The sequence below is a fragment of the Rattus norvegicus genome, chromosome 8 (genome assembly GCF_021556685.1).
Source record: "Rattus norvegicus strain SHRSP/BbbUtx chromosome 8, alternate assembly SHRSP_T2T, whole genome shotgun sequence".
NCBI classification, from domain to species: domain Eukaryota; kingdom Metazoa; phylum Chordata; class Mammalia; order Rodentia; family Muridae; genus Rattus; species Rattus norvegicus.
The window spans coordinates 74809962-74836335 of record NC_141541.1 but is presented as its reverse complement, the minus strand read 5'-3'; the positions used below and the strand labels follow the sequence as shown (position 1 = coordinate 74836335).

The following is a 26374-nucleotide window of genomic DNA, read 5'->3' as shown; positions in this document are numbered from 1 at the left end:
TGATTTCTGTTAGCAGCATGCAGAGGATGTTCAAAAGGAAGCTTTTTAAATACAGTTAAGTCTGTATGCTATAACAAATTATTGTTGGTTTTCTTGTTATTGGTAAAATTCTAAGGGAATGGTAAGCCTTGGAGGAAATTTTAAGGATCAGCTTAATGGAATGAAATTATTTTCATACGTTGCTATGAGAACATCTGTTATATATTTTAGCAGCTTTGCATTTTTGTTAACTAGACATTGGAATTTAATTACATTGCTATAGTATACTAAGGTAGTAGTCATCATTTCATGGACAAGTTGATACAGGAAATCTTTTACTATACCCGGGAGTGGCAGAAGCTTCTTGGCCAATTGCCAGTCTTTTGTGTGCGGTTAAACAGAGCTGCAAGTGTGTGGACACCCAGAGCTTCTGAAATGCAGGAAGGAAGCTGCAGCTGCAGGGGTCACATTAGTGCTGCATTTGTGGGTTTGAGAATAGAATGCCAGGGAACCACCCTGCAAAATCACACTGCCATCTAAATACCCCAAAGGAATTTATGATTGTTGTGAGGTCATGAAACTTAGGTTAAAATTAGTATTTCTATTCTATCTTAACTACTACAGAGAAACAGATTTCTCTGAGTATGGGTATTGTATCATTTCCCAGTGTAGTTTAAGAATTTCTTTTTGCATCAGTTTCTGATGGCTAGACTGATTAATAGGGTTCAAAGGTAAAAAATGTTTGTATATTTGATAATGAAGCATTTTTACTTCAGCTCTTCCTCCACTTCCTCTCTCTAGTAGTAGGAATCAAACCCAATGTCTTGGACATGCTCAGCAAACACTGCTAAATTATATCCCAGACCTTTTTTACTTTTAATTTTTTAATTTGAGACAAAGTTTTGCTAAAATTTCAGGCTGGCCTTGATTTGACTCTATAGGAGCCTAGGATATAGCCTCCCAAATGCTGAAGTTACAGCTGTGAGCTGCCACACTCAACTGTGAAGCCCTCCTCACCCCTTTATGGTTTGTGCTATAAGATATTCTGAGGCTTACATTTGTTTTTGCCTCTGTGTGTTTCATGTGTGTACACATGTGTATGGAGTTCATAATTGTTTGGATATCATTGCTTAGGTACCTTGTTTTTTGAGACAGGATCTCTTGCTAGGACTTGGAATTTAGGTTAGACAAGTCTGGCTATCTAGAGAGCTCGAAGGATCCCCTACCTCCCCTGGTCTAGCTAGGGCTACACACCCGCCCCCCCTAGCTTTTTACATGGGCATTGAGGCTCACACTCAGGTCCTCAGAGTATGTAATAGGTACTTACTTTACCCAGTGCACCATCTCTCCTGCTTTGCTTACAGTTTTTGTCTTTATTTTCATTTACCAAGAGTCTTGCCCTGCCCTTTCCTTTCTTATGACTTGTCACTGGAAATTCTCTTCTCTAACTCCAGTTATGGGGAGTAATCTATGCACTTCTAGCTTCTGGGGCGTTCAGCATTTCTTGCTACACGTTAGTAATTTGTAAATCTCCTTGACAATTACAGAACCTACCCCTTAGATCTTTGTATTTTCTTCCTTGTTTTATACAGACTAGGCAGTGTACTGGCCCCTAACTAAAGTGCTTGCCAAGTATGTGGCTGTTCCTGGGTCAATCTCCAGTACTGGGGTGGAAAAGATTTTGTTAGCTATCTTTAAAAAAGGAGAAAGGTTGCACCAAGTCTGTAATATTGTGTCCTTTGATCATCATCGAGGACTGAAGCCACATGACAGAAGGCTAAATTCCTTTTCCTTTGAAGATAGGCATCCTTGTATGCAGCTCTTCTTAATTCTGAAATAAGCAGAGCCTCCAAAGAGAAAGCATATACTGTGAAAGTTGTGGGTTGGCACAGGCTCTCCCCCTGAGAAAATTCAATTAGCATGAAATAGAGATAAATAAAGTTTTCAATAAAAGTGAAAATATTCCCAGGATTTTCCTATAGAAGCTAAGTTTCTGTGTTAAGAAGTTATTGTTTGTTAAGTACTATTTCTCCCTTCCCATTCTGTTCCCTTTCCTATCAAATGGAATTACATGTGCTACATTATTGCAGTGGAAAAGAAGCACCAATTAAAATTAGGAGTTTTGTATAAGTAGACATACGAAGGTAATAGTTAAAAATACTAAACAAGTAATTCACTGATATCTGACTTAGTCAACTCTAATCTTTGTACACAGTAGCTAAATGTAGAAATGAAGAATTAGGAAAAGAATATTACTAGAATTCCTTGTTCCCAAAGCATCTTTTCAAACTATTGTGAAATATGAACTAATTCATGTCTAAAAACTGCTTATATGTCAGGTTATTTTTATTTTTATTTTATCACCCCTGGCCTGCTTTATCATTTTAAGTTATGATCAAAAATTTAAAAAATAAAAAAAAATTATCATCATATAAACTCTTTAAATATAGATTTTATCCCCACCCTCCACCCCCTTTATTTTTGTGTTTTCAATAGGGTTTCTCTGTGCAGGCTTGGCTGTCCTGGAACTCACTCTGTAGACCAGACTGGCCTCAAATTCAGAGATCCCCTTGCCTCTGCTTCGTGAGTGCTGGGAGTAAAGGGATATGCCACCACTGCCCAGCTTGCTCCTTTTTAAGATGGAATCTTGCTCTAGCCCAGGCTGGTCTCAAACTCGTGCTTTGGTCTTGAGTGTTGGTATTGATTACTTCTCCCTTCCTGCTCCTGTTTCCTTCCTTTCCCATGTTCTTTTATCATGTAATGGACAGGAGTGGAGTGGTAGGAGTCCTCACGATGTTGCCTAAGCTGTCCTGGGCTCCTACAGTCCTCGTGAGTAGCTGGGATCACAGGCATAAACACAAACTGTCTGTTTGAAAGAATGGAAAGCAGAGAGAGATTTACTTAAAAATTGTGTTTAAAAAGAAGCGTCGTAATAGAGGCAACTTCAGATCATGAAAGGCTTCTTGAATAAGCCAGTGCTTATCTGCTTTTAACAGAGGAAGGTTATTTTATCTGACTATACTCTTTTTGTATCCATAATTAGATATTTGAGGCTAAGACATCAGAATTTAATAAAAGCATTTAAATATACACTTAATTTCTAAAGATTTCAAAGGTTTTAACTGTAGTAAGTTTGAAACATAAAATCAGAATGTCAATTTGCTTTTTCTTCAGCATCTATGGTTTATAGTAAAGTGGTCAGTTATATTTACAAATACAGACATGTTAGACATTTGAATAAAGAGGAATTTAGAACTTAAGGAATCTTTCTCTTCTTTGTGAAGGTGCTTTCTGCGTCCTAGATGCTTTGGTGGTATTCTATATGCTTACTGTATGAGGAGCCTGCTCCTCCACCATTAGTTAGAGCCATTTCATTTATATGATGGTTCCTTTTTGTTTCAGATGAGTGAGGAATAGTTTCATTAGGTACATTTTCTTAGTTCATCAGTAATTTAATGTGGAGGCTGGAGCGATGGCTCAGTGGTTAAGAACACTGACTGCCCTTCCAGAGGTCCTGAGTTCAAATCCCAGCAACCACATGGTGGCTCACAACCATCTGTAATGGGATCTGAGGCCCTCTTCTGGTGTGTCTAAAGACAGCTACAGTGTACTCATATACATAAAGTAAAAATAAATCTTTTTAAAAAAGCAAAAGTAAATTTTATAAGTATTGAAAACAAACCCTCATTTTAATAAAACTAACAATGAAATACAAGAAATTGTTAGAAACAGTGCTTTACTAAACCACAGAAAGAAGTTTTATACTGTAGATGCAGAAATGCTGAGACTTCCATTAGGACAGAAGCACTTTCTGCCACCATGTGCAGCTTTGTTACTGCTATTAAACATTACCTGTCAGCTCCAGCTGTGGTGGTAAGATAATAAGTGAAATAATTAGTCATATTTTTATAATTGTGAGTTTTATAAACAAACCTTTTTATATTTTCAAGTTATAAAATGTCCAGAAAATCCTGGAGGCTCTAATAGAAAAAGCAGCTACATTAATTGAAAATTTAGGAAAGCAGATTAATGAAAACAAATAGCTTTCTTGTTATTAGCAGTAGTTATTTGAAAATTGAGTGATCAAATGAATGAAAAGATACTCAACAGGATTAACAAGCCATTAACTGTAGAAATGAAATGTGTTTAAGGAATTACACCCCAGAATGTGTGCTTAGCATGTATGTTGCTTTTATTCCAATTCTCAATGAGAATTTATTGTGTGCTGGAGATCTTGTTTTGTGGCTGGGTCTCCAAAATCATGAATGTATTTGGCAGTATGGGAGAAAAGAGAACCTTTATTAAAACATGTTTTGTGGGGCGGAAAAGTCTGTCACTTATTGAAGGCCCGTGGTCTGTAAGTTTGATGGTATATGTGGGAGCTATAGGGTTTCTGAAGCAGCTTCACATGTGGTGTACTGTCCTTATTTTTCTCCAAGGCTTTTTGCAGTGTATACCTAGTTTTATGGATTTACTGTTCCCAAATGGACTCACATTATTAAGATTTTGTAAAAACAGAAACTCTGCAAGACAATAATGCATACATTTGAATAAGAAAAAGACAAATAATCAGAGGTCACTGAACACATGATGATCATGTCAAATAAAGCAACAGGAATGAATGCAGTGAAAAAAAGATGTATGTTTTTTTTTTTTTTTTTTTTTTACTAGAGCAAGCAGAATGTGGAATAGTAAGCTTCAACATTACATATTTCCTAACTCGGCTGTATAGTGGTATAAATAATTTGTACCATTTATGAAAGTTCTACTTTCCACTTGATACTTGTTTTCTCAGTATATGACAGTAAAGTCATTCAGGTATATTTTTTCTTTATGGTAATATGCATGTAATAGTATAATGTATCAGTTTTTGTTTTTTCTCTGTGTAACCCTGACTGTCCTGGAACTTGCTCTGTCCTGGAACTTGGTCTTGTTCAAGACCAGGCTGGCCTTGAACTCAGAGGTCCACTTGCCTCTGCCTCCCAATATATTATATGTCTAACTAGGATTTATTAACCGTTGACTAGGTGAAGTTTAAAACTGCTGAGGTTTTTTGTTTTCTGTTTTTCTTCGTTGCTAAGGATTGAACTTCAAATGCTGAAGCACTTTACCACAGAGCCTTAAACTAATTAAGTCTAGCTCAAGGATACATGCTCTCTTCTCTGCTTGTTTCATGGATTAGAAACGCAGATACCAGTGCTGCCCTCCATTTCCTTATCCAGTGACTTCAAATGTTACTATGCTTTCTAATTTTTAAAAAAGTTTTATTATATATATATATATATATATATATATATATATATATGAATGAATGTATGCATGCATGCCACATCTGTGTAGGTGCCTGTGGAGGCCAGAAGAGGGCTTTAAATTCCCCTGGAGCTGGAGTTATAGGTGGTTTCTGAGCCTGCCCATTGTGGATGCTAGGATTGAACTTGGGTCCTCTGAAGAGCTGTCTCTTCAGCTTCCCAAATATACTTTGTAAATTTTTTTTAATGCTCAATTTACCTAGTTTTTCTGTTTTGATTTTTTGTTTTGTTTTGTTTTTCCCCTTTTCTACAAAATAAATGAGGCTTTCTCCTTACTTAGAAAATAGTCTAAGTGGAGCTCATATTTACTTGAAAGTCACTAAAAATCACTAAATAAAAGCTCACATAAGTATAAATGTAATTGCTTAACAGTTAGTCCAGTGATGTAGTCTGTGTGAAAAGATCACGAATTCTGAATTTGCTTGCACAACAAAGACTTATCTGAATCTTGCCCAGTTTCTCCTTTCACAGTTTCTCAGTACAAGTTGCAAAGAAGCTAAGAGAGCTTTCTTCGTTTGTTTCATTTTTTTTACTTTAAAACTTTTTATTGACTGTCCTAAATTGTTTATTGGATATGAATTTTACAAATATCACGTGTATTAGGGGTAATGGTGGAGCTGAAGAAGTATTGTGCTTTCTCCAGGCTGCACAGGGAGATCCACCAATAGTGTGGTGGAACTTGTTGCCCTTTCCAAGGCCACGGCTCCTGCAGCCAGCAGTTGTCAGCTCATGCATCTCCCTGTGCTTGTGGTGATTCACTGGGTGTCAGGATTTCTTCTGATAGCTTTATGGGATGGATCAATGAGGATAACCTCAAAAAATTTCTATGTGGAATCTTCACCAACCCAGTAGGAATTCAGGACTTTCAAAGCCCCACAATGGCCCCCAGCTCTCTCCTCAGGAACGGACTGAAGGCTTTGGGTGTTACCGCTGGTTAACACCATGGTGGACAGGCTTGCCATAAGTTGTACTCTTAGGAAATGGTCATTTGGGACCACCACGGAGGACAAGAATCCTGTAAATAACATAACCTTGCTTAGCCTTGTATCCCAGCCTCCGAGCTTTATCAGGCCAGGTGGGATAGGGAGCCCTGTGCAGCGCAGAGAGCTGGTGATATTGCCAGCAGCGGACCCTCAGAAGAAAGCGCATCACATCGGACTGCTTCTTGCTCCACAGCTCCTGGGTGTACTTGTATGCACCCATCTTGGCTCACCTGATGGCTGCCACTAGGGGAAAGGAAGAAGCCTTTTTCCACTTTAAAACGTTGATTGGATTTGTTTTTTTTTTTTTTTTTTGAGCTGGGGACTGAACCCAGGGCCTTGCGCATGCTAGGCAAGCGCTCTACCACTGAGCTAAATCCCCAACCCTGATTGGATTTTTTAATTTACATTTGAAATGCTGTGAGAGCTTTCTAATGTACCTTTCAGCTGGACTTTGTGGAGCACTTATTTTCATGTGCTAGGGCTTGCTTGTAGCTGTTAAGTCAATGATAACCACAGAGTTGAGGCACAGAGTGAGAGACTAGGGTGGACAGCTAGATCTCCCCTAAAAAAGGGAAATAGAATAGATAGTTATGAATGGATGGGGGTGGGGCCTAGAATAGGAGGTCAAGTGGAGAGTGGGAGGAAAGAGCAGATGAGGGAGACTATGTGGAGAGACTTCTATGATAAGAGCCATTAAAGGGGTAATATGGAACTCTAATACAGTAGACTTCATAAAATGTACACATATATGAAGGGAATCTAAATGAAATTGCCAAATAGTGTGGGAAATACAACAGACCATATTTTATCATCAAATCGAGCTTTCAGTACCAGGATTGGCTTACATCTAATTAAGTTGTCAAAATGGAAGAGTTCCATGGGAACTCCCAAATAACCCAGGCTGTTGCCAAGACTACAGGTTGTTCTTCAGAAACTGATTCAAAGCCCCATTGCTGAAGAACAATACCTACAGAACACATGGAACATGTGGAAGTCAAGCTTGTATAGCCATACATAGTCTTCACCCCATACATGCTAGTAGTGTCTTTAGTACAGGAAAGTACTCTGCACACCGCCAAAGGAGAAATGTAAACATCAACCCAGCCACAGACTCTCTGAGCTGCAATGTGTCCTGTCTGTAAGACATGCTAGCGCAATGGTGGCACAAAGCATGGAGAGGGAATCCATACCTGACATCATTTGGGTGACTAAGAATGTGAGAGTAGATAGCCCAGGGACTTAGGATAAGACCAAATAATAAATACTACTGCTAAATACATGAAAAAGTGGCAATGAAATGACTCCCAATGACATCCCACTACACTTGTAGATCGGTGCCTTGCTCAGCCATCAGAAAAGTTTCCTCCTGAAACAGATGAGAACAGATACAGAGACCACAGGCAGACCTTATATAGAGAGTAAGAGACCTTGAAATACTCAACCCTGAAAGGGACATTTCCATCAAATCCCTCCCCCAGGGCTCAGAATCCTTCAGAAGATGAGGCAAAAAAATGTCAGAGCCAGGAGGGGTGGAAGGTACCAAGCCCTCTAAATCAGCAGGATCTACACACAAGTCACACAGACTGAAGCAGCATGCACAGGACCACACAGGTCTACATCAGATGGGCCTTAGAACTAAAAGGAGAAGTGGACACATGCCCTGGTCCCTAACGCAGAAGCAATCTTCCAAATGAAAATTTAGTTTTTTTGCCAAGGGAGCCTCACTGGGGAAACCAAATACTCTTACGAGTGCATGCCCACAGTAGGTAGCCAACAGAACACTAACCCAGTGGCATCTTCGGAGGATCCTTCCTTGTCTCACCACAGTGTCATGTCAGATCTTTTTGTCTTCCATATATATATGGAATCTTTCATTTAGCCCTCTCCTCTCCTCCATATGTCCTTTGCCTATATATCATAACTTCCAGTTTAGTGTTTTTGTGGGATTCCTGAGTATATGAGAGATGGGTCTCTGTTTTTTGTGCATGCTCGTGGGCTCGTTTCCTTCTGTTTGTTTTGCTCAATTCTGATGTTTTTATTTTATTATTTTCCTGCAGAAGCCTGAACAAGTTGTGTTTATATAATAATGAATACACATGTGCATATATATATATATATATATATATATATATATATATAAACAATTAAAGTAAGAAGGTCATGAGTTTGAGAGAGCAAAGGGGCTGCATGGGAGGGGTTGGAGGGAGGGAAGGAAAGTGGAAATGAGAAGAGTATAGTTTCAAAAAATTTATTATTAAATAAAAATGGTAGGAGATAAATGAGTTTAATGACCAGATATTTATTTATATTCTGATTATGTTTCCCCTCTCTCTACTCCCAGTTCTTCCCTACCTCCTGTCTTATCAGATTCACTCCTTTTCTGTCTCTCATTAGAAAACAAGCAGGTTTCTGAGATCCCAGAGGCATTTCTTTGTAGAATTGCACATCATTTGAGACACAGCATATCTGAATTATCATTGGGCAATGTCTCTTACCTTTTTAATATTTATTTATTTATTTATGAAATTTTTTATTTACATTTCAAATATTCCCTTTCTCTATTTTCCCATCCATAAACCCCCTATGCCATCCCTCCTCCCCCTGCTTCTATGAGGGTGTTCCCCCACCCACTAACCCATTTTAGTATTTATTTGTTTTTTATTTTTGACTATAAAGTTCTGGCTGACCTGAAACTCAATATATAGGCCAGACTGGGATCCAATCTGCCTGCTTCTGTCTCCCAGATGATGGGGTTAAAGATATATACCACCACACCCAGTCTTAGTATCTCTTACCACTTTTTAATAGCAGCTTTAATTTTTAAAATTATACTCCTATAATTTCCCCTATTTCTGTTTCTTCCCTCCAACCCCTCCCGTGCATCACCTTCATTCTCTTTCAAATTCATGGCCGTTTTCTTTGTTATTGTGTGTGTGTGCGTGCACACACACACACACACACACACACACACACACACACACACACACGTATATATATTCCTAAATACATAAATACAACTTGCTTAGTGTGTATAGGATCTCAGGGCTTATCACTTGGTATTGGATTCATGCTCTAGGCCCTCTGAAAATCTGCTACTTTCTGATGTTTCCGTTTGTGCCCAATTCAGTTATTTTTTTATTGAAAAGGGAACTTTTTATGTTAAAATACATTTTTGAAATATTCTCTTTATGTGCTTTATTATCTAAAAAAGTTTTTTACACAGTCTTTTAAATTTTCCATGTCAACTTGTAATTACTATTTTTAAAAATTTTTATTTACATACCAATATCAGTCCCACTTCTCCTCCTAATATCCCCTTATGCAGATCCTTCCCCTATTTCACCCTCCTCACCCCCTACTACCCACCCCTACCCACCCACCCGCACTTACCCCATCCCTTACCCCACCCTGGCACATCAAGTCACTGCCTTACTAGGTGCATCCTTTCCCACTGAGGCCAGACAAGGCAGCCCAGTTAGGGGAACAGGATCCACAGGCAGGTAACAGATTCAGGGACAGCCCCCCAACCCCGCTGTAGTTGTTGGGGGACCTGCATGAAGATGAAGCTGTGCTTCTGCTAGAAATGTGCAGGGGCTCTAGGTCTAGCCCTTGCTTGCTTTTTGGTTGGTGGTTCACTCTCTGGGAGCACCTGAGGGTCCTTGTTAGTTGATTCTGTTGGTCTTACTGTGGAGTCCAACATTTGTGATAAACCTCCTTTAAAGTTATTTATTTTTCTTCTAATCTATACTTTATTTCTGTCTCAATAGTATATTTTTTTTGTTGTGTTTTGTTTTGTTTTTTTTTTTTGTTTTTGTTTTTTTTTTTTTTGAGCTGGGGACTGAACCCAGCCAGGGCCTTGTGCTTGCTAGGCAAGCGCTCTACCACTGAGCTAAATCCCCAACCCCTCAATAGTATATGTTTATCTGAATATTAGAATTTCTCCCCATTCTGGAAAAAAAAAAGGCCAGGCATGGTGGCACATATCTTTAAATCAGTACTTGGGAGGCAGAGGCAGACAGATATCTGAATTCAAAGTCATATTGGTCTACAGAGCCAATACCAGGACAGCCAGAGCTATACACAGAAACCCTTTTTCCAAAAAATAATTTTCTCTCTATTCTTGTATGTATGATATATACATGCATGTAGATAGATAGATAGATAGATAGATAGATAGATAGATAGATAGATAGATAGCTAGCTAGCATTGAACTTGCCCGTGTATGCATCTAGAGGACAGAGGTAAGTATTAGGAGTCTTCCTCTATTATTCTATATTTTCTTCTTTTGAACCTGGAGCTTGCTGTACCTAGGTTGGCAACTAGCAAGCCCTCAGTATTTCTTGTCTCTGTCTACCCCTCCCACTCCCCAGTATTAGGTTATGCTTATGTGCTGTTTTTACACGATCATACTGCCATGCCATTTTTTTGTGGATGCTAGGTTTGTACTTAGGGTTTCATACTTGTACAGCAAATCTCCACAGCACCTCCATTCTTAATTTTCATCTTGAAAATGGTTATAATTAAGTAATAATATTTCAGTTTGCTTATCAGTCAGTTTATTTACTTAGGTCTTCCTGTAACTGGTGCTGTTTGCATAAGCTGATATAAACATACTACATCTCTCCATTGTTTCGTAGGAATGCCATTAGACTCTGTTGATATATGATTGGTGATGTTCTGTGTAAGGCTAGAAATGATGCAAGCACCTGGCTTGTACATCACCACATCTTACATCAGAAAGATGAAAATACAGGCTGAAATTGTGGCTAATAGAGGAAGGTTTGACATTACATTAGTTGTAGGGTAAGCACATTAATGAAACTTTCTACAAGTTCAGTTGTGTTTGTGTTTAGCCATCTCGGCACATTTCTACAATTTAGTAATGAAGACAAAGTGACTCATTTGGAGAGAGGAAATGACTTGCTTGAGCCAGGCTCAGTACAGGACAAGGTTACACATAAATCTACATATTTCAATATATAAAAATATTACTTTAGCCAATGTTATTTTATATCCTAGGCTGAATCCATGGCATACCAAAAGCTATACTTTAAGAAGGAAATCAGTTACTTATTTTGAAATCTTTTTTTCTTTAAACAAAAGAACCATCTTCGGGGAGCAGCTAGAGGTTTACTCCTCGTGTGTGGTGGCACCTTACAATCTGAAGTTGCTTACATTGCATCTCCTAGTGTGGCAATTGGAGTGGTTCTGGTTTGAACACCTGGGTACTATTTTATCAAAATGATGTACATTGATTTATGGAAACAGAATAAAAAGGTAATTTGTTCTTTAAGGAATGCTTAATGTTCTTTGAGGTACCACGTACCTGAAACCCAGATTTTCAAAGATAAAGTAGCCTTACCCCTTATTATTTATGCTGAGAGGGGAAATAATTAAACCTATGTTCTTATAGGCATCTTGATTCTAGAAAGAATAGTAGTTCTGGGGTGTGAAGGTTTGCCCTGGATGTTTGTGGGAAAGCTTGGAGTTAATCATGGGAGCTTGAAGACTGTCCTAGAGAAGTCCTGATTGACGTGTATGTTCACTAACCATACAGGTGACATTCTAAAGCCTCCAAACACATCATTTGTTTAAATTTTCACTGCCATAATTTTGTGTGTAATTGTTTTCTTAAATTACTTTCTCCTGTCAAGCAATTTCATATACGAGACACCTTTTTGAATTGTGCTCCAGGTGACCAACCAACTTATTACTAATTGCTATGCTTTCAAAGTTTTGTTTTCTCAGAATGTTATTTTTATTTTTGGGTGCTTAATAAACAATGGTTTTATACAAAGCTGCATATTAAAAACCAAACCAAACCTTTAAGTAGTTTTTGTTAAAACTGACCTTCCAGGAAAAAAATTGAATGCTAATGCAAAAAATCGAAGTTTGGGGCTGGGTAAGATTTAGCTCAGTGGTAGAGCGCTTGCCTAACAAGCACAAGGCCCTGGGTTCGGTCCCCAGCTCCGAAAAAAAGAAAAGAAAAAAAAATCAAAGTTTATTTTGTGCAAGTCCTTGTATTATTTATTTACTTACTGACTTAATACCACATAAACTACCGATTTTTTTAAAACCACTGTGAACATTTTTTTTCTCAAATTTTCATCATTGTACTGAAAAGATACAGCCTAGGCCTGGAAGATATTCCCTACTCATCAGAATTCTTTTTTATTAATTAAATGTTTACTGTACATTTTTTTAGTTTTTTTATGGGTTTTCCTACAGGTTAATTACATTTTCTCTACTTTTCACTTTAGGTTTTCCTCCTCCAAACTTCCTACTAATTTCGGTTGAGAATTATCACTGTAAGGTGTGAGGCTTACTGCTTCTGGGAAAGAACGGGCGCCTTTGTTTCCTTTTCTGTATATTATGTTCCACTAAAAAAAATGTAGCTCATGGAGCAGCTTATTTCATTTTCAAAAGAAGAACTGAAGAGCTTTTATATAAAAATGTGAAAAGACTAGTGTTCATTGCCTACGTGGCTTTAAGAAAAGGTTGTTAAAAACATTCCATTGTGGAATCCAAATCCTCCTGAAGCTCAGCCCAGCACAGTGGCTGTAGAGCCAGCCCTGTGAGTCTGTCGCAGCAGCCCGGCTCTCAGTGCTGCACTGATGATGCATTTTTCCCAGGCTCTTTATACACACTGATTAAGATTTTCTTTGCAGTTACCGCTGTGATGATTTTGTGGTCAATGACACCAAGCTGGGCCTGGTACAGAAAGTGAGAGAACACTTACAGAACTTGGAAAAGTGAGTAGTGGAGTCACCAGGTGGTGTTTTCTGTTTGTTTGTTTGTTTGTTTGTTTGTTATTTTGGTTTTTGTTTTTTGGAGAGCTTTATAACCAGCAAGATACGAATGCAGTTGAAATGTAGATAAAAAAGCCTTGGAGTTAGATAGCTAAACTCTGCCCATATTTCATTCAGTATTTATTGTAAACTATATCCAAGGCCCAAGAGCTTGTTTTTAAATTACTACTACCCACAAAGTTACGAGCTAATTTCAGTTCACTCACAAGGAAGAATTTGGTGGTTGCAAGGAAGCATCATAACAGAACATTAAGATAATTATAGAAGTATTTGGCATTAGAAATTTTCTGCTGAATTGAAGATCTGCTTTGGAAGACAATTTCTGTATTATTTTAAGAGAAGTTAGTTTCAAGTGTCTTGGTGTGTACTTTGCAAATAAACCACAACATAGGACCTCAGTCTATTCTTCTCTTTGGTAAAGAAGTCCATAGAACTTGAAATTACAAGGAGTTGGGGATGATTTGTGACCAGAAAGAAATTGAAGAATTGATGTGAAGACTTGTTTTAATATAGTTAAATTGCTTGTTCAGATAAAACTCCCTAGCTGAAATGGTAAATAGAAACCCACATAGCCTTTGAAGCTGCGTGGCCCCATAATGCAAGTTGCCTCAAGTGAAGTTTGTTGAGTTCATTACAGATCACCTACAATTTATTTTGGCAATTGGTTTGGTGTATTGAAAGTATTGTGAAAACATGCCATCTAGAGTGTCTTTTGATGTCTTCAGTGTAAATTAGTAGAATATTCCAAAATAATAGAGAGGAAATATATCTTCATTTCAACACTGTATGATGTCTGTTGAACTAAAGGTTTTTATGCACTTCCCACTGCCTGAATAGATTATAACACTGAAAGGGAAGAGCCATGAGTCTAGGTACTTGTGTCATCCTTTGGCTACTTACTTTTTCAAAGTGCTTTTAGTTCCTTCATGTCTGGTGGGAGGCAGAGGTACTGAAGAGCCTCTAAGTCACTGAGAAACTGCTGTTCAGTTTTAATTAAGTCTACGTGTAGACAGCTGCTACACATAACGAGGATGCTGCCACCTTTCATATAGCTAGGAAGAAGCTCAGGGATGCTGTTGAAAAAGTACAAAGGTACAGATCTTTCTGGATGTCCACAAGCTTGGAAACTAGTACACACATTAGCACAAGCTAGAAAAACAAACAGTAATTTTTTGCAGCTTTAAAAAAAATAGCAATGCTGCAAATAACTCCAATACGTACTTACATACCATTAAGAAATAAGCAGAGGTAGCATGGGCATATTGGTGTCATGACCCCAACTATAAAATCATTTTTGTTGATACCTCATACTGTAAATTTGCTCCTGTTATGAATCATAATATCTGTTATGAGACTCCTGTGAAAGGGTTGTTCAACCCCCACAAAAGGTCACAACCCATAGGTTGAGGACCATTGGTCTAGAGGATTCCACTATTTTGAGAATAACTGAGAATAAAATATGACTTCTATTTTAAAAAAACAAACATCTTTTAAACTGTCTCCTTATGTTTTAATAGCTCAGCTTTTACAGCTGACAGGCACAGAAAAAGAAAATTATTGGAAAACTCATCACTGAATAGCAAGTTATTAAAAGTAAATGTAAGTATTTAAAATTTATTCTTATGTCTAATTACTCTTTGTCACAGCTCTAACAAGTGCCCTTACCTATTACAAACTTTTATTAAGTGTGCCTTGATTTGAAGTGTTTCGCCCTCCCAACTCCTTTTTGGAGACAATTTATGTAGCTCCTGGCTATCTTAGAATTCTTTATGTAGACAGGGCTGGCCTCAAACTCAGAGATCTGCCTGCCTCTGCCCTCTGCCCTCTGCCCTCTGCCCTTTGCCCTCTGCCCCCTGCCCCCAGCCCCCCCCCCCCCTGCGGGCTGGGACTGAAGGTCTGGCCCACCACACCCTGCACACTCAGTCAAGCACATGGCTCTGAGTGCTACTTAGGCACTTCTGTGGCCCTCTGAGAGAGCCTTCACTCTTGTTAGGATTGTTACTGCTTTCATGAAGTGCTGTGACCAAAGAAACTTGCAGAGGAAAGTTTTTGTTTGGCTTACACCTCTACAATACAATTCATCATTAAAGGCAGTCAGGACAGGAACTGAAACAGGGCAGGAACCAGGAGGCAGGAGCTGATGTCTGTAGAGGCCAAGGAGTGGTGCTGCTTACAGGTTTGCTTACATGGCTTGCTCAGCTTGCTCACAGAACCCAGGATCAGGGGCCTCATCCACAGTGGGCAAGGCCCTCCCTCATCAACCACTAATTAGGGATATTCCCTACATGATTGCCTACAGCCTGGTTGTAAGGAAGTCATTTTCTTAATTAAGGTTCCCTAGTCTCAGATAACTATAGCTTGTGTCAAGCTGACATAAAACTGTCCCACACAGTTCCCCAGATTCAATTGGTCTGAGCTTTTGGTTTTTTGTTTTTTGTTTTTTTGTTGTTGTTTTGTTTTGCCTCAGGGCTTCATTAGTGTAATTTCACCATGAAGTATTCATCCTCATTTTGGAAACCACTCATAAATTAACAGAATTTTAAAGTCACTACATATTTTTAAATGACTCGGCAGTATTTTTGCCTTGTGTTTAACTCTTTGCTGTCACTATGTGGATAAAGTCAAGGATTTTTTAGAAGAAATAGCTAAGGTGCTGTCTTAGCCATCTGAATTATAGACAGTGAACTTTTGGGTTGGACTGCAGAATTTGCCTCTTGGTGTATTATTCAGATGTCTTGGGGCATTTGTTGAACTAATCAGAAAACCAAGCCTCTTGTATTTAAGAAGTTCAGGTAGTGTTTTACGGTTCATGCCTCACTTTTAGGAAAATATCTTTCACTTGAGTATGCTTTTCAGTTAAAAGTTGAGGTTTACATGTTTTGATTTTTCAATTTATATTTTTAGTAGAATCTTGAAACTGTATTACCTTAAAATGTATTTCTCTTTTGTTTTGCATCCATGGTACTTATTGATGCTTATTTTCTGAGACAGATGCTAAAATATTTGTGCCCTCATATAGCCTAGAAAATTTGTCTGAAATAGTCACTAGGCAGAAAAGGGAAAAGGAATACTTCCAGATAGGCATGGTGCTGGAGTTTCAAACAGAGTGGCTTAACTTAGATGTTTGAGGTAGCTAGCCGTCCTTGCCGGCACTGATGGCCTCTTCCTCCGTGTTACAGGGAAGTACGGCTGCCATTTGTGCCACAGGCCTTCGGAATTTGGGCAACACGTGCTTCATGAATGCTATCCTTCAGTCACTCAGGTAACAAATGCTGTAGTCTGGAGCTTGGGACACACAGCCCATTGTTCAGAGCCTGTTCTGTCTCTGACTCTAGTTTCTGTGCTTTTTTCTCATCAGTAAAATTGAGAGAATAACTCCTACTTCATAGAGGAGGGAGAATAAATAATGCAGTTTGTCTAAACTCCTTCAGGCATCTTTTGTTAGAAAATTACAGCTAGCTCTTGTTTCTCATTGCTTCTTGAATGGCCACAGGACGGTCAGGACACCTTCTCTGTGATGGTGAGATAGTAAACATTTTAGGCCAAGTACATGTTTCTCTCCTATTTTATCCAGATCTCAGCTACTCAGGAAGCTAGGGCAGGAAGATGGGCAGCTTAAACCCAGCTTGGGCAACATAGCCAAACTCAGTTAGAAGGAAAAGATACTTTTTTTTGAAAAAAACCAAACATACAGCCCTTCATAGAAAACATGAAAGTTCCCTGGTTGGGGGACGTGTCTAGCCCATGGCTTTGGTCTGTAGACCCCTGGGCTACTGGGTTTAGAACTGATTTCAGCCACTGTTGTGAGAGCCTTAGATGTCACAGAGTGTTGAAAAAAGAGTGGCCAATAGGGCTGACCTCAATAGAAGAAACTATTTTGAAAGTTTTATACTTTCAGACTTTAATGAGGCATCAAAAGCTGGAGTTAGTTATCTTCCTGAGCCACACTCCGGATAGAGCTGAGCCACACTGAATCTGCCATAAAGGTTTTGCCTTTTTGCTCACCTGTTCTTCCTCAGAGAAATTCTAGTTCATTTGTCCCTGTGATCTTATATAGCATGTCTGAAAAATATGGTTGGTTTCATGGTTTGTTTTATTTGAGGAAATTATTTTATTGAATACCTGGGAGCAAGTACCCTAAAAGAGGGAAGTAAAAGCAGGTGTGTAGCTCAGTTGTTGGGGAGCACTTCAAGTACACATCAGACCCTAGTGTGTGATCCTCAGCACACATAAGCTAGGAACTGTCTACATAGGTAGACCAGGCTAGCCTTGATGCCTGATTATGTGTGCTGATGCATGCCTGTAACATCAGTATTTGGGAAGTAGGGTAGTAGAGTAGAAGTCTAAGGTACCACACAGGAAGTTCAAGGCAAGAGGGGGCGGCTGGGAAGAAGGTAAGGAGGTAAGGAGTGAAGAGAAAGGGGAGGGAAGGACGAAGAGACAGGATAACCTGTGATGGAAGGAAATCCCCTCAAAATTGTATTTCTGTGCTATTTCTAGAGTGAAGGAATAGCAGTGAAACACAACTGTAATGTGTACTGTGTGAGGAAGCAAGTGACATGTCACATTTTGAAAATTCTTGTGTAGATTTTGTAGAGCCTTTTTTACTGTTCTTTAAATTCTTTTCTTTAAAAAAATAATTTTCTTCACTTCCTTTTAAAATAGTAACATCGAGCAGTTTTGCTGTTATTTCAAAGAGCTGCCTGCTGTGGAGTTAAGGAATGGGAAAACAGCAGGGAGGCGGACATACCACACCAGGAGCCAAGGGGACAGCAACGTGTGAGTTATCAGAAATGTCCTTGCTGGCTTTGAGCTGCAAAATAAATGAACCTCTCTGCTGACTTTTGTATTCGAGCTAATAAGTAGATTTTATAAAGCTCTTCTTAAATTATGTTTATCTAGCTTCTAATCTTAATAATTGTTTTTTTTTAAATTCCTGCTAATATAATGGGAAGGCTATTTTAGCACTGCACCTGAGTCTTTGCAGGCATCTGCATATATGCACAGACTTTCAGGTGTGGACATCTATAAGTATCACTAGTTTATTTAGTCTATTGGTCTGATAGTGTTAGGGAAAGCCCATTTGGATAATAACATTAATAGTCCATTTTAGTTAATATGGAGTGGTTACAAACAGAGGTGGTTGTTATTGAGGATCAGTTTATATTCAGACTCTGCAGCTTTGCCCTTCTGGGGTTCAGAAGGTCTGCTTTGTTACAATAGAAGCTTAGTGCATCTTTCCCTTTACCCTCAGGAAGCACAGCTATGGCTTACCCGTCTGTTATATATGTAATGTTTTTTCTGCCTGCCTGCTTCACTCCCCCACACAGTCCTTTCTCACTAATTATGAAAAGCCGATTTGTAAGATACTGCCCTGCCTCAGTGACTAAGAGAGGGAGAAGAGGGAGAGGGAGTAGGAAAGAACGTGTTTGAATATTGGCTAATGCAGCTAGAGCCCCAATAGGAGAAGGGGTCATTTGGTGTGTAAAGGGAGTTTTGTTTTGTGGGAGCCTATAGAATGAATGGGAAAGTACCTGTGTTTAATGGAGCTTCCATTATGTCAGAGTCAGCAGTGAAATAAAGAGGAGAAAATACATATGTGCGATAGATAAGAATAGCATTTGGTGTTTTGGTGATACTTGAAATTTAGTTATAGCCTACAGAAATTACTTCTGGCTGATTTGGCCAAAATTAATTTACTGAAAAACAGTTGGTGAGTCTGCATTACTGGATGTGTTGAAAGCGAAACAGAACCAACACCATAGCTACAGGCATGCAGGACTGTCTTCCAGGGACACTGCCACCTCTGCTGTGGTGCTTGTTATCTCATCTACCTCCAAAGAGCATTTGGTGCTGTGTCTGCCTTCTTTTTAGTGTTAGTTAACCTCTGCTGCCTCAGACATGCACATTGCTTCAGCTGCAAGGAAAGCTAAGCAAGCCCCTTGTGGCCACTCCAGCATCTGCTGGGAGGCACCTACTAGATGACAGGGTTGAGAAAGAAGCTTCGGCTGTCTAAAGTAACCTGCAGTCAGGTATCCAAGAGTGGTTGCTTGTACTGATAGATGTAGGGACTGAATTCAAAGTATCGGTTTAGCTACGTGCACAGAAAATCATAATTAACTAAAATATCCATGGTTTTATTTTCTCATGTAAAATTAGAGGTGATCTGTTCAGGACTATTTTGCAAAGTCATTAGGTTCCTTGTTGCTCATCTTTTATTTACTTAGTCCTAGATAGTGGGTTGCCACTATTAGTAATGTGCCCTACTTCTGGGAAAAAGAAGGGATTGATAAGGATTACTTTTTTCCTGAGGAAATTCCCCCAGAAGGTGGCACACTCCCAGGTTTTTATTCTAGGAGTTTATGTGATTGATGAAAGAGGTAAAGTATAGCTGGGGGTGGGGCAGGGAGAGCATGGAATAGTAGAAACTGGAGAAGCTTTGCACATAATGAATTTGACGTGACCAAGAAGATGTGCAGTAGGAAGTTACCGTCAAAAGTAGAACAAAACCAAGTAAAAGCAGTCCTGAAGGCCTGACATGGTGGACACACCTTTAATTCCAGTAGAAACAGAGGAGTTTGAGTCTGAGGCAGCCTGATCTGTTTAGCAAGTTCCAAGATAGCTAGGTGTACTGTCACAAAACACTAAAAATCATCAAGAGAAAGTTTCTTCTAGGTTTTGGTTTAAGGATCACCATGTAGTGTTAAGCCTAGAAGCAGCCTTGTGAGCCTTACACTGAGGCAGAGATGAACAGATAAGGCTGGAAGTGCCTTATGGGGCAAAGAAAGAAACATGCGGGAGAAGGGGGAGGGATGTTCTATTGTTTATTGACATTTTTTAAATGAACATGCTTAAGTGCTTTGCCTGTACATGATCTACTGCTTTACTGCTTTATGTGTTTTCTTTAAATTCTGTAAACAAAATGATACTACCTTGACGCACTCAAAGATAACTATATAGGTAAAAATTAGTTTTGCCAGTAGTGCTGCTGTTTATATGGGTATTTGAAATGCTCTTACATAGCTATCAGACACAGAGCAGAAGACAAAGCCTTTTCATTTTCTATTGTGTATTTTAGACAGTTGAGCTGTATGTATTGAACTGGTGGCCTTTTGAAGATGTTAAGGCTGCCATCTTTTCCTCTATTCCAGGTCTTTGGTAGAAGAGTTTAGAAAGACACTGTGCGCTTTGTGGCAAGGCAGCCAGACTGCATTTAGTCCTGAGTCCTTGTTTTATGTTGTTTGGAAGATCATGCCTAACTTTAGGTGAGTATTGAAGAAAGGCACTGAAGAAGTCTGTGTTTTTCTACTGCTTCTCAGTGCTTACAAAGCTGGTAGTCCTACGGGTGTTCTAAGTAGAGCTTTTGTTAGATGAGCAGAGGGACTGAGTAAACACTGGCCTATTTAAAATCCCCTAGGAATATGTAACGGACAATTCAAGTTTCTTGATTATTTCTAGTCTTTTTAACTTTATTTTATGTGCATTAGTTCTTTGCCTACATGCATGCATCTCTGTGTGAGGATTTCATTAGCCCTGGAACTAAAGTCTCACATGGTCTGAGCTGACACATGAGTGCTGGGAATTGAACTGGGGTCCTCTGAAAGAGTAGCCAGTGTTCTGCTATGGCTGAGCCATTTTTCCAACCCTGATTCGTCCAAGTCTTACAGAGAAATAATTGTCACCGTGTACTATCTTATTATTCCAACCTTAAGAGTGAAGTGAGAGCTAGGCTCAGTGGTAGAGTATTGGCCTGCTATGTATGAGCTCACAGGTTCAATCCATAATAACCACACACAAAGAAGTGAAATAAAACCAACAGAAATCTACAGTGTCAGGCACTGTGCTGTCCAGCTCTACAGCTCTAGAATGATGAATCCATGTTCACTAGAATCATGGGAGGGTCAGTCCTGTTTAGTTACCTGTCCTTTCTCTGTGGTAGCTTTTTCTACCTCTCTTGGATGCCATCCCTGTGAGAATTCAGGTCATTACAAATGTATGGTACTGCCAGTGTTTGCCATATTTGGCTGATTCTGTTCTTTCATTGAGGCAAGTTATAGCTCTTAAGAGTCATGATTTGTCACCTTGCATTTATCCTTCCTTTATTTAAAAAACACATTATAGCGTAACTTAACAATATATTTTGTACTTTTTAACATAAAAAATATGTTTAAAAGGTTAAAAAAAGGGGTTGGGGATTTAGCTCAGTGGTAGAGCGCTTACCTAGCAAGCGTAAGGCCCTGGGTTCGGTCCTCAGCTCTGAAAAAAAAAAAAAAAAGGTAAAAAAAAAAGTCAGTCTTAAAATTTCCAACCTTTGACTTAACCATTGCTAACCCTGTTTTCAAGGAAGCTTAAATATCATTCTCTTTAAATCTCCTCTCAGAAGAGACTCCTAAGAATTTTAGAATGTCCTGATTCTAAGTAGGAAAAGCAGAAGTGAGGGTTCAGATGTACTCACTAGGCTTGAACTTGACATATAATAATAGTTTCCATTCATTGACTGTCTACCATGTGGCAAGCCCTACGTACTTTATCCTTTCTGAAAACCAAGCAACAAAGCATTTTGGCCAAGGCTAACTCCTAAGCTTAGAGAAGTCAAAACAGAAACTTCTTGTTCAGTCTACACATCTCCTTGGAGACTACCAAGGTCAGATCAGACCAAAATTAGAAGTGTTTAGGAGTTGTTCACAGCAGATGTGCCTTGAGTGAAGCCATAGTGCAGCTTCCTTGGTGCCCAGGGTGATCATAGTCCTTTCATCTTGAATGTCTGACACATCCCCATACTTTTGTTTTATTATTTTATTCACTTTACATTCCTATATCATCCTATCCTCCCAGTACCCCTTCACACAGATCTTAGCCCCCATTTCCCTCTCCCATTCTCCCACTTCGATAGTTCGTGCCCCCTATGGTACATCAAGTCACTGCAGAAGTAGGCGCATCCTCTCTCACTGAAGCCAGGCAAGGTGGCCTAGTTAGGGGTACTGGATCCATAGGTAGGCAACATTCAGGGATGGCCCCTGCTCCAGTTGTTGAGGCACCTGCATGAAGATCAAGCTGCACATCTATACCTATGCAGGAGCTCTAGGTCCAGCCTGCACTTGCTCTTTGGTTGGTGGTAGTTCAGTCTCTGGGAGCCCCCAGGGTCTGGGTTAGTTGACCCTGTTGGTCTTCCTGTGGTGTTTCTGTCCTCTTTGGGTCTGCCGACCTTTCCCCCAACTCTTCCACAAGATTCCCTGAGCTCCATCTAATATTTGGCTGTGGGTCTCTGTTTCTGTTTCTATTAGCTGCTGTGTAGAGCCTCTTGGAGGAACTCCTGTCTGCAAGCAAAGCAGAGGATCATTAATAGTGTCAGGGATTAGTTCTTGCCCATGGAATGTGTCTCTATTTAGGCCAGTCATTGGTTGGCCATTTACTCCATCTCTGTTCTACCTTTGTCCCTGCACATCTTATAGGCAGGACAACAAGCTCCCATAATCTCTTCAGAAAGACCTATCAATAGCAGCTAAATTGCTGATGGAAATCACCAAGCAGGAGTCACCAAAACCCTAAAGGCTCCTTCCTGGGGTCCTAGTTGGCTGGGAAAATCAACCTTCTACTCAAGAATTAGCAAGTAAACCTCTTTCTGTGGGTGACATACTCCAAAGGCTTTTGGGTACCACTGGTCAAGCATTGAGCAGGCTCAGCCAGTTGTAGCACACTCCCCTATTTTAATATAGTACAATCTGCCTTTCTCCAAACTCACCATGTCACTGCCCTTCCTGTAGCCTGTCTGCGAACATGATTTAGTTAATGGCTGAATTTACTAATTTTATTATTTCCACTGATAAATGAAAGAACTTAGAAGAGATAGCCATATTGAGAAGTTGGGTGATTTCTGATCCGTATGAGTTTTGATGTCTCCTTAATTACTGCTGAGCATCAGCCAAACTTTCTTCTTGTTTTGCAGTAATTGATATTGTTCTCCATTTTCATGTAATCAAAGAATTTTCCTTTGTTGAAAAATGCAGGTCTTATGACTATCACCACACAGCACCCAGGTGTAAGCTGGGAGGTAGGGCTTTCACGACGGTTCTGTGAGGATGCTGATGGTAGTGCCACTGAGCTCTGGTGGGGCTTTCCTATCATAGCCCTCACCTATAAGTGTGATTCTTAAACCATGGTCGTGTGGAAGCACAGTTAGTCTTGGATTATGCTCCTATAGTATTTATTTATAACCTCAAACCATTTTCATGTTTTAAAGCCTGCTTTTCTTGTTTAATGCAAGACAAGGCCTGGGAAACTAACTTTCTGGGGTGAACATTTGATGGTTCAGAAACACAGACATGCACCTTTTACCTCTGAAGTGAGCATGGCCAAAAAACCGTGAATGTAACCAGCAGCTTTTTTGTACACATCAAGGCTAGTAGCATGGAAATTTCTTCATGTTTTGACCTTTTCCAGTGTGCATACACTTACTGACTGTATGTATACTTTCCTTGAATTCCCTGCCTCGTCTCCTGTCTGTCTTTTTTTTTTTTTTTTTTTTTAAAGAAAATACATTTTAGTTTATTTTGGTAGACAAAATAGACACAGTTCAAATTTAAAAGATTAAGATTAGGATAGGCAGTGAATGTTTTCTTTCACTCTAGTTCCTCACTATCCTTCTGTTTTCTGGAAACAACAAGTTACTAGATCTCCATGTATGCATTCGGTGATAATCTTTTACATGTTCAGGTGTTGCTGTTCCTAACAGTGCTGAGATGAACAGCCTTATGTACACATACATGTATGGTTTCCTGAAAGTGGATCAAAGTGTTTGTGCTAGCCTCTATTACTCTCGCTTGCTTCCATCAACATGAGTAGCCTTGTGGTCTTGGTGTCTGTGCCAACTGCTTCTGTCCACTGTATTTGCCTTGTGATCCTGAACTCTTTCTTTAGGATCCAGCTTTACATGTTTACTTCAGAGAAGCCGCTTTAGAAATCAAAATGGGGGAGGGGGACGCTGTAGGCTGGAGAGATGGCTCAGTGGTTGCTTTTCCAAAGAACAGTATGGGTTCAATTCCCAGCACCCACATGATAGCTCACAATTGTCTGTTCCCCTGTTCCAGAGGATCTCATACCCTCACACAGACATACATGTAGGCAAAACATCAATGCACTTAAAATAAAAATGAATAAATCATAGAATCAAATCAGGTTATGGTATTTACTTGCATTCTGTATCTACTTGCCATTTTTGCTTCCATGTACAACCTGATATGCCTTGAGTTCCTAAAACGTGTAACTTTCTGAGTTAAAAGCTATTTTAAATGTGAATAGAACTTAAAATTCTACCAGGCATGCAAACAGTATAATAATAAGTCATTTAGTCAAGAGCCATTAATGGGCCAGGAGTGATGACACACATCCTAGCCCTCAGGACTGAGTCAGGAGGATTGCAGGTTTGAGGTGGGTAGCACACACAGTAAGACCTTGTTCTACCCCCCATACTCAAAAGAAAAAGAAAACTCTAATATATTTTAAATATCTATGTTCTCGCACATATTAGGCACATGATCTACCACTGAGCTATCCTCAGTCCTTTTTAGTTTGAGACAGAGTCTTGTTAGGTTGCCCAGGTTGGCCTTGAACTTTTGATTCTCCCACCTCTGTCTTCAAAGTAGCTCAGTGGAACACTTGTGTGAAATAATTTTGATTTTTTTTTTTTATTTTATTTTCCCTTTGAGATGAGGTCATACTCAGTTGTGTAGGCAGGTCTGGAACTTAGTGCTCTTCTTGCCTCTGCCTGATGAGTGCTAGGATTAACAGGCATCCACACCACACCCAACAGTGCTTGTAGTGTAACTCTACATTGGTCTTAGCCATCTTGTTTAGGCAGTACCAGTACATAGTATCATACAGGTATGCCAATCATGATGTTCATTATTCAGAATGTGTGCTTTCACACCTGGCCAGGTGGCAATCGATAACCACTGTTGGGTTATTCTTTATCAAAGCAGGGACTGTCATTGAGATGTGCACCACAAGTTATAAAGAGACCCTTGTTCTACTGTACTGTGCTCCATCAGTATGTTTCTTTCCTGGCCTTCCATTTAGGAAGGACACTTCCAGGTCCTTTAGGTGTTATGTATTTGCAGTGTGGTTTCTCATATCATCATTTTGACAGATTTTCAGTTAGTCTTTCTGTAGGCATCAAAGAAGAGGATAATCTTAGGTCTAACAATTAATTGTAAAGAACCCTGTTACCATTGAGAACGCTGTTATTTCTTTTTTCTGGTCTGTAACAGACTGCATTTGGGTTTTCATAACCTATTTCCTCATTAGTTGACAGTAATCACTACAATACCTTTAAAACCTACAGTGTCGTTTATGCCGATTACAAAGGGAGAGAAACCCAGGCAGCTGTAGAGGATTCTGAAGCCTGGATTATATAACTGGGAAACAATTGAAACTACAAAATACTGAGTAATACTTCTGAAAGTCTTTAGAATGAATTAGTTATAGGGTGCTGGAGAGATGGCGCATCGATTGAGGTAGCTTTTAGTTCTTATAGAGGAGCTGGGTTTGATTCCCAGCATCCACATGGTGGCACACATAGTTGGTAAGTTCAGTTCCAGGGGATCCATCAACTAATGCCTTCCAATAGGCATCAGGCATTTACATGGTATACAGATATGCATGTGAATATTGATATACACAAGATAAAGTCTTTTTACTTATTTTTACTTCTTTGAGATGGGTCTTTCTGTGTAGCCCTGGCTGACCAGAACTTGAAATGTAGACCAGGCTGGCCTTGAACTCACATAGTTTTGCCTGCCTCTGTCTCCCTAGTGATTAGATTAAAGATGGGCATCACTACACCTAGCCAAAATGAAATCTTTAAAAAAATTATAAGGAATACATTATATTTTATTGAAGTGCAGTTAATTCTAAAATTAAAAAGTCAAATAAGATGAATCAATCTATATATCTATATAAACCACCCCCCTTTCTTTTTAGGTTTGAGACAGGGTATCACTATGTGGCCATGGCTTAGAACTCACTATGTAGAAAGACTGTCTTTCTGAACCCCCAGTGAACATGATTGTTGGGGGGAGGGTGGTAACGGAGGGGAGGCTGGGGAGGGGAACACCCATAGAGAGGGGAGGGGGAAAGGTTAGGGGGATGTTGGCCCAGAAACTGGGAAGGGAAATAACAATCGAAATGTAAATAAGAAATACTCAAGTTAATAAAGATGGGAAAAAAAAAAGAAAGACTGTCTTTGAACTCAAAAGAGATCTTCCTGCCTCTGCCTCCCAATTGCTGGGATGTTTA

General features: G+C 39.4%; 1 protein-coding gene and 1 pseudogene across 9 annotated transcripts in view; one reads left to right on the top strand and one right to left on the bottom strand.

Moving 5' to 3' along the window:
* Positions 1-26374, top strand: part of Usp3 (ubiquitin specific peptidase 3) — a 74305-nt gene that overhangs the window by 30394 nt on the left and 17537 nt on the right. For all 9 annotated transcript variants that reach the window (XR_015626788.1, NM_001025424.2, XM_087562798.1 and 6 more), the window contains 5 exons: positions 12941-13024; positions 14599-14680; positions 16261-16343; positions 17747-17860; positions 20233-20346. Coding sequence is in view for 8 of the 9 variants with exons in the window: in NM_001025424.2 (NP_001020595.2) it covers positions 12941-13024; positions 14599-14680; positions 16261-16343; positions 17747-17860; positions 20233-20346 (477 nt within the window). In the remaining variant the exon portion in view is untranslated. The remainder of the gene's footprint in view (positions 1-12940; positions 13025-14598; positions 14681-16260; positions 16344-17746; positions 17861-20232; positions 20347-26374) is intronic.
* LOC148004212 (large ribosomal subunit protein eL15 pseudogene) lies at positions 5888-6538 on the bottom strand (annotated as a pseudogene).